Consider the following 9,047-nt stretch of genomic DNA (forward strand, 5'->3'; position numbering starts at 1 on the left):
AGAGAGAGAGAGAGAATGGAGGTGGAAGAGTTCCTCACCTGGATAGGGCGTTTCTGATAGCTGAAGACGGTGGCCTTCAGGTTAAAGGCTTCCCCTCTGACGACGCTGTACGGCTGAGTGACCTCAATGAAGAACGGCTGCATGGCCTTGAGGAAGGTGGTTTGGGCCAAGCCGAAACCCACCGCCGGGGACAGGCAGAAAGCTCCTGCTCTCCATTCGGTGATGGTGTCTGGGATCGTGACGGGCAGAGTGACCTCGGTCTCACTGCTGAGGGAGGCAAGAGGAGTGAAGGGGAAGGTGAGTTTCAGAAAGCGATAATTTTCACGGCCTGACCAGGCGAGAAAACAATAACACATAAGTCCCCGACTTTGCACAGTTCGGTTAGTGACCGTTCGAAGTTACGACAGCCTTGCAAGAAGCGGCCTGCGACCCATTTTTTTTTCACGCTGACAACCGTGGCAGCATCCCTGAGGCCACGTGATCAAAATTCAGACATCCCCCGCCCCCGGTCACTGACTCATATTTATGACGGTCGCAGTGTCCCCGGGGGGGGAATCATGTGACCCGCTTTTGCGATCTCCTGACCGGCAAAATCAATGGGGAAGCCAGATTCACTTGAACAGCCGTGTTACTAATGGAACTACTGTGGCGATCCACTCAAACCACTGTGGCAAGAAAGGTTATAAATGGGGCAAAACTCACTTCACACCTGTCTTGCTTAGCAACGGAAATTTTGGGCTCAATTCTGAGCGTAAGTCGAGATGAGCGGTTCAGAAATGTGAAAAATAATTAAATTAAAATAAATAAATAAATAAATAAATAAATAAATAATATAAAATAAAATAATAAAATAAATAAAATTAAATAAAATATAAAATAAAATAATAAATAAAATAAAATATGAAATAAATTAAAATAAATAAAATAATAAATAAAATAATAAAATAAAATATGAAATAAAATAAAATAAAATAATAAATAAAATAAAATAAAATAAAAATAAAATAAAATAAAAAATAAAATAAAAAAATAAATAAAATAAAATATAAAATTAATAAATAAAAATAAAATAATAAAATAAAATAATAAATAAAATAAAATAAAATAATAAATAAAATAAAATAAAATAAAAAAATATATAAAATAAATTAAAATAATAAATAAAATAAAATATAAAATTAATAAAGTAAAATAAAATAATAAAGTAAAATAATAAAAATAAAATAATAAAATAAAATAAATAAAATACAATAAAATTAAAATACAATAAAATATAAAATAAAATAATAAATAAAATAAAATATAAAATAAAATATAAAGTAATAAATAAAATTAAAATAAAATAAAATAATAAAAATAAAATAATAAAATTAAAATAAAATAATAAAATAAAATAAATTATCCATATGTATAACAGAAGAACAGAGTTGGAAGGGATCCTGGATACCTGAGAGATTTGATGGACCATAACCAGGTTTCTGGGAAAAAGCTCCGGATGGTTGTTTCCACGGCTTCTGCGCTCTCCCTTGTCATTGGTGCAGGCATACCTCCTGCGATGTCATAGGCCCTCGAGTCTGCAAAGAGAAAAAGCTTGCACTTCTTTCACGCCTTTAGTATTTTAGCACCTCCAAGCTGTTCTTCCGAGATTAATTCTCCAAGGGGATACCCATCACCCTTACCCACTGTTTAAATTCAAAGATAATAATTGCCACTTCTGAGAACGGCAAGCACTTGTTAAACAAAAAGAAGGAAACACAGCCGATGAAATTCTAAGGACACTTTTCTCCCACTTGGCCTAGTTTCCAGGTCTACTGAAATATTCCCTTGCGACCAGAGTGTCCACTGCGGGTTCAAAAAGTCAAGAGGGCAGCTGCAAACTAAGCAAAGTCCCGCCTCTTTGATTGACGATTATATATGTCATCCATTTGTTGCAGGGTCTTTTTCGTTTCCTCTTATGCTAGTGATGGCGAACCTTTTAGAGACCGAGTGCCCAAACTGCAACCCGAAACCCACTTATGTATCGTCGGGTGCCGAGTGGGCATGGTCCATTAGGGGAGGGGCTATGGCCCATTAGGGGATGGGCTGGGCAATTGGGGGGGCATGGTCCATTGGGTGGGCGTGGCCCACTGGGTGGGCGTGGCTGTGTTGGTAATGGCAGACTGGGCAGGACTAAAAAGTTCAATCAGTCAATTCCAACTTGGCGAGATCTTTTTTTTTCCCCCGCGAGAAGTTGTAATTGATTGATTGATTGAACCTTGCTTTTTTTTTTTTGCACATGGCGGAGGCCTAAAGCGAAAATCTTTTATAAAACCCAGCTGAAGGCCTAGCAGTGGAGCAACGGCCCACGTGCCCACAGAGAGGGCTCTGCGTGCCACCTGCGGCACGCGTGCCATAGGTTTGCCACCACGGTCTTATGCTCTTATCTTCTCCTCCTCCTCCTCCCTCTCCTCCTTATCCTCCTCCTCCTCCTCATCTTCATCCTTATCCTATGGCATTTGTACATTAGCCAGGAGACCACAATGTTATTGCAGAGTAGTAGTTTGCCTTGCCAATTTACCAGCTCTGCTGTAGGACACACTCATGCGCTTCCCAAGGTGTGCCACAGGAGGGTGGGCTGGCTTTGCACCAAAAAAAACAAAACCAAACCATGAGCGGCTTTCCTGTAGCACACCCAAGACCCCTTCCCTTCCCTTCCCTTCCCCGGAGTCGCCTCACAAACGGGTACCACGAACGGGTAGGTTCAAAGCCAGCAGGAGTCTGCCTGTCTGCAGAAAGCACCAACTTCCCTCCCCACCAAAGTGGTACCTTCTTATCTACTCTCGTAGAACTGTTAGGTGGATTGAAGCTGAGGTGAGCGATGGAAGCTCACGCCGCCACCTAGTGCTGGGACTCAAACCTCTGGAGCACAGACCATCTCCCCTATTATTAAGCCACTGAGCCACCGCACTTTGTCGACTCTTACTGACTGCATAGATGTTCTGCAGGACAATCGGTCCCTAACTTGGTCCTCCAGCTTTTCTAGCAGTCCCTCCACCAACCCGGTAAGGGACTCCGTTCCCCCCTTGCTGCTTGTGGTCTACTTCTTGTTCCTTCCACCACTTTTCCTGGCATTAGGGTCTTCTGAAGAAAGCTAGGGGGTTTTTTTACATAAGGTGTCTTGAAATAGGATCGTCGGGGCCTGATCCTTTGTGCCGGCTTGGAGTTGATCTGTTCAATGATTCATCAGTTTGGTGGGGTTTTTTTAGCCATCCAGGCTACCCTCAGGAGTCCCATCCAACAGCAGAGTTTAAAGGCGCTAAGGGTCTTCCTATCCTGCCTCATCTTATGGACATAAAGAGAAGGCAGGGCTTGGATGGGGCAGTTGTAGCCACCCTCTTGACTTTTCTTGACTTTCAAATGCAATAGATAGATAGATAGATAGATAGATAGATAGATAGATAGATAGATAGATAGATAGATAGATAGATAGATAGATAGATAGATAGACAGATTGACAGATAGACAGACAGACAGACAGACAGACAGACAGACAGACAGACAGATAGATAGATAGATAGATAGATAGATAGATACTGTAGATAGATAGATGTTAGAGATACTGTAGGTAGATGATAGATAGGTGTAGATAGGTAGGTAGGTAGGTAGGTAGGTAGGTAGATAGATAGATAGATAGATAGATAGATAGATAGATAGATAGATAGATAGATAGATAGATAGATAGATAGATGATAGAAAAAAAGGTAAAGGTTCCCCTGCACATGCGTGCTAGTCATTTCCAACTCTAGGGGCCGGTGCTCATCTCCGTCATGCCGGCCACATGACCACAGAGATGATAGATAGATAGATGATAGATAGATACTGAAGATAGATAGATGATAGATAGATAGATAGATAGATAGATAGATAGATAGATAGATAGATAGATACTGTAGATAGATAATAGATAGATGATAGTTATAGACAGAAACTGTAGATAGATAGATGATAGATACTGTAGATAAATGATAGATAGATAAATAGATAGATAGATAGATAGATAGATAGACAGACAGACAGACAGACAGACAGACAGACAGATAGATAGATAGATAGATACTGTAGATAGATAGATGTTAGAGATACTGTAGGTAGATGATAGATAGGTGTAGATAGGTAGGTAGGTAGGTAGGTAGGTAGATAGATAGATAGATAGATAGATAGATAGATAGATAGATAGATAGATGGATGATAGAAAAAAAGGTAAAGGTTCCCCTGCACATGCGTGCTAGTCATTTCCAACTCTAGGGGCCGGTGCTCATCTCCGTCATGCCGGCCACATGACCACAGAGATGATAGATAGATAGATGATAGATAGATACTGTAGATAGATAGATGATAGATAGATAGATAGATAGATAGATAGATAGATAGATAGATAGATAGATAGATACTGTAGATAGATAATAGATAGATGATAGTTATAGACAGAAACTGTAGATAGATAGATGATAGATACTGTAGATAAATGATAGATAGATAAATAGATAGATAGATAGTTTAGTTAGTTAGTTTTATTAAATTTTTATACCGCCCTTCTCCCGAAGGACTCAGGGCGGTGAACAGGGCATATAATAAAAATACAAAAATACGAAAGTTAAAATAGAATTAAATTAATGCCCGAAATAAAACAATAAAATATACAAATATTTAAAACCCTAAATTAACTCCCCATCAGGCCAGGCCAGCTTGTTCAAATAGGTGGGTCTTTAACCCGCGCCGGAAGGAGCGGAGATCCGGTGCCATCCGGAGCTCAACCGGCAGTTGATTCCACAGAGCCGGGGCGCCCACAGAGAAGGCCCTCCCCCTGGGGGCCACCAGCCGGCATTCTCTGACCGGAGGCACCCTGAGGAGGCCCTCTCTGTGGGAACGCACAGGGCGGAGGGGAGTTGACGCCGGCAGCAGGTGGTCCCCGAGGTATTCCGGACCCATGCCATGTAAGGACTTAAAAACCATCACTAAGACCTTGAACCTCACCCGGAAGACAACTGGTAACCAATGCAGCTCGCGGAGCAAAGGTGTAACATGGGAGTACCGGGAAACTCCCAAGACAACTCTCGTGGCCGCATTCTGTACCAGTTGGAGCCTCCGAGTGGTCTTCAAGGGAAGCCCCATGTAGAGAGCATTGCAGTAGTCAAGACGAGAGGTCACGAGCGCATGAGTGACCGTACACAAGGCCTCCCGGTCTAGATAGGGCCGCAACTGACGCACCAGGCGAACCTGAGCGAAAGCCCCCCTAGTCACGGCTACTATATGATCTTCTAAGGTAAGCCGCGAATCTAATAGATAGATAGATAGATAGATAGATAGATAGATAGATAGATAGATAGATAGATAGATAGATAGATGGATGGATGGATGGATGGATGGATGGATGGATAGATAGATAGATAGATAGATAGATAGATAGATAGATAGATAGATAGATAGATAGATAGATGATAGGCAGACAGACAGACAGACAGACAGACAGACGAGCCCGCTCCCACCCTATCATTCCACTTAAGATTCTTACAGTACACATCCGCGTCCGGTCTGCTGCAAATATTAGGCTTGTGTATCTGGGTGCTAGTAAATGTTTTGAAACCAATGTCCTGTAAAATGAACAGAAATTCATTATGGAATATTACAGAAAGAATGGAAAAGAAACACACACACGCCCTCTCTCCCTCCACCCACCACACCCCTTCGATCCATACACCTGTCCATCTATTATCCATCTATTATCCACCGAGAGTGCTTGCTGTATTAAACTAGTTAAAAATAAAGATGGATGCAACAATGCACCCTTTCCAATTGGGGGTTGTGTCAAAAACACAATAAAACACCCTTTTTATGATCTTCTAATATCCCCTTAATTCAGGGTAGAGTCAGGGTCACTGGATAGAGTTGAGCATTTACGGGCCCCTTCCTGACACCACACAGAGTTTTGCAGCAGATTTTTTTTTCTCTTTGCACCCTAGGAGGGAAACATCTGCCGCTACCTAGGATTGAACTCTCAACCTTCTGACTGGGAGGCGAACATCTTCACCACTAGGCCACCACCAATGTTTTAAAACTACAATCCGTTACGAAAATTATGATACCAAGGCTGAGATTCAGCCCACCTGAATCTTTTATGACTCGTGGACTTCAACTCCCAGAATTCCTGAGCCAGCCAGGCTGAGGGGAAAGGGAGAGGTTTCCAAGCTGAGCCATGCTGGCTCAGGAATTCTGGGAGTTGAAGTCCACGAGTCATCAAAGAGCCAAGGTGGCCTACCCCTGGCTTATACACTAAACCTGGGGTCTTCAAACTTGGGCCTTTTATGACTTGTGGACTTCAACTCCCAGAATTCCTGAGCCAGCCATGCTGAGGGGAAAGGGAGAGGTTTCCAAGCTGAGCCATGCTGGCTCAAGAATTCTGGGAGTTGAAGTCCACGAGTCATCAAAGAGCCAAGGTGGCCTACCCCTGGTATAGGGTCTCTCCTGCTTGAACAGGGGGTTGGACTAGAAGACCTCAAAGGTGCTTTCCAACACTATTATTCTATACCTATGTCTATGCCAAATGGCATGCCACATCAGAGACCAGGGCTGGAATCACCTCAGAACATTTAATCGTATTTTTCTTTTTTTAAAAAATCCCTCTATTATCACTCATTTTTATCTTTGTTTATTAAGTACATTTTTTTAAAAAAAATTCTTTGCTCTTTGGAATGGGATGCTTCGGTCTAAAAAGGTAAAGGTAAAGGTTCCCCCGCACATGCGTGCTAGTCATTTCCAACTCTAGGGGCCGGTGCTCATCTCCATTTCAAAGCTGAAGAGCCAGCGCTTGTCCGAGGACGTCTCCATGGTCATGTGGCCAGCATGACTAGATACCAAAGGCGCACAGAACGCTCTTACCTTCCCACCGCAGTGGTCCCTATTTTTCTTCTTGCATTTTTACGTGCTTTCGAACTGCTAGGTTGGCAGAAGCTGGGACGAGTAACAGGCTCTCACTCTGCTATGCGGCACTCGGGATTCGACCCGCCAAACTGCCGATCTTCTGATCGATAAGCTCAGCGTCCTAACCCACTGAGCCACCGCGTCCCTTTTCGGTCTAAAACAACTTCCTTTTCTAATCAATCTTAGGGTGAAATTCCACTTTCTGCCAAGAGTTTGGGGAGTTTGGGGGGGGCTTACCTTGAGAATTGTATAGGCGTCTCCTTCACCGTAAGAATAGGTATCGGTCTGGTAGCGAATTCCATCCACAATGATCTTTCTGGGAGGCACACAGGGGTTTGTGTCTGAGTCTTCCAAGTTCTCACTTTTGTAGTAGTAGCCCCTGAGGTTTTTTACGGGCAGCAGATCATAAACCTGAAAATAAGATACGGTAACCTTTATTGTCATTTTTTTATTTTTTTTTACTGTGGGCACAACGGCACATCAAAAACGAAATTTAGTTGCCCCGCTCTCAAAGTGAAACACATACATGACCCACACCTAAAACATACTGCATACGACATATGTGTAGACCCACACCTCTATATGTACATAACAATAAAATATTAAGTACTGTCCATCTTGAATATATAATGGAAGGAGGAAGCCTGAGAGTTCACAAGGTTAATGCTGTAGGGAATGAAACTATGACTGAATCTGGATGTTCTGCTGCGGATACCACGAAGCCCCCTCCTCCCAGAAGGCAACAAGGAAAACAGGATAATCTTACGGACGCCTGCTCAAACAACGCTTCTGTGCTATGGCCTGGATGGGAGGGAGGGAACTACCCATGACCTTTAGTTCAGTACAGGTAGCCCTCAACTTGCGGCCACAATGGAGTCCAAAAATTTCTGTCACTAAACGAGACAAGTCGTTCAGTGAATTTGCTCCATTTCATGATTTTCCTCGCCACGGTTGTTTAGATGAGTCGCTGCAGTTGTCCCGTTAGCGACCCGGCTGACAAGCGGATCGGGTTTCCGCATTAACTTTGCTTGTCGGAAGGTCAGTTCTGGGGAATTCTGGGAGTCGAAGTCCACACGTCTTACCGCTAAGGAGGCTGAGAAGCACCAGTGGGGAAAACTAAAGGGAACCGACTAAAGGGGACCAACATCGTTGGTTCCCACAAATACCTAGAAGGGGCCAGTGTGGGTCATCAAGGACCGGGTCTTGGTGCCGGTTTTGGATTTTGCAAGATGAAATGCTTCTTCCCCTAGTTCAGAGGTAGGCAACCCTGGCTCTTTGATGACTCGTGGACTTCAACTCCCAGAATTCCTGAGCTGGCCACGCTGAGGGGAAAGGGAGAGGTTTCCAAGCTGAGCCACGCTGGCTCAGGAATTCTGGGAGTTGAAGTCCACGAGTCATCAAAGAGCCAAGGTGGCCTACCCCTGTCCTAGGCCGCTTTATGACTCGTGGACTTCAACTCCCAGAATTCCTGAGCCGGCCACGCTGACGGGAAAGGGAGAGGTTTCCAAGCTGAGCCATGCCGGCTCAGGGATTCTGGGAGTTGAAGTCCACGAGTCATCAAAGAGCCAAGGTGGCCTACCCCTGGCCTAGGCCGCTTTATGACTCGTGGACTTCAACTCCCAGAATTCCTGAGCCGGCCACGCTGACGGGAAAGGGAGAGGTTTCCAAGCTGAGCCATGCCGGCTCAGGGATTCTGGGAGTTGAAGTCCATGAGTCATCAAAGAGCCAAGGTAGCCTACCCCTGGCCTAGTTACTTGTGCACACAAAAGAGCTGCCAAAGTGCCAAAGTTACAACCAAACCAGCAATCCCAGAAGTCTCCTTCCTTTTCTTTCTTTCTTTCTTTCTTTCTTTCTTTCTTTCTTTCTTTCTTTCTTTCTTTCTTTCTTTCTTTCTTTTTTCTTTCTTTCTTTCTTTCTTTCTTTCTTTCTTTCTTTCTTTCGTTCTCTTTCTCTTTCCTTCCTTCCTTCCTTCCTTCCTTCCTTCCTTCCTTCCTTCCTTCCTTCCTTCCTTCCTTCCCCGCCTTTTGATAGCCAAGAATGCCTCTGGGATTCCATGCAACTCTCTTCGTTCGCTTTTACGGCACAGCAGC

The 9,047-nt window shown here is 43.6% G+C and overlaps 1 protein-coding gene across 3 annotated transcripts in view; it reads right to left on the minus strand.

Moving 5' to 3' along the window:
- Positions 1–9,047, minus strand: part of LOC308661145 (alpha-2-macroglobulin-like) — a 113,892-nt gene that overhangs the window by 36,640 nt on the left and 68,205 nt on the right. For all 3 annotated transcript variants that reach the window (XM_081315938.1, XM_081315936.1, XM_081315937.1), the window contains exons 17-20: positions 7,195–7,368; positions 5,552–5,630; positions 1,448–1,574; positions 39–267 (exon numbers count right to left, since the gene is read on the minus strand). In XM_081315938.1, coding sequence (XP_081172064.1) covers positions 39–267; positions 1,448–1,574; positions 5,552–5,630; positions 7,195–7,368 — 609 coding nt within the window. The remainder of the gene's footprint in view (positions 1–38; positions 268–1,447; positions 1,575–5,551; positions 5,631–7,194; positions 7,369–9,047) is intronic.

Source organism: Vipera berus, assembly GCF_964194415.1.
Source record: "Vipera berus genome assembly, chromosome: 2".
Lineage (NCBI taxonomy): Eukaryota > Metazoa > Chordata > Lepidosauria > Squamata > Viperidae > Vipera > Vipera berus.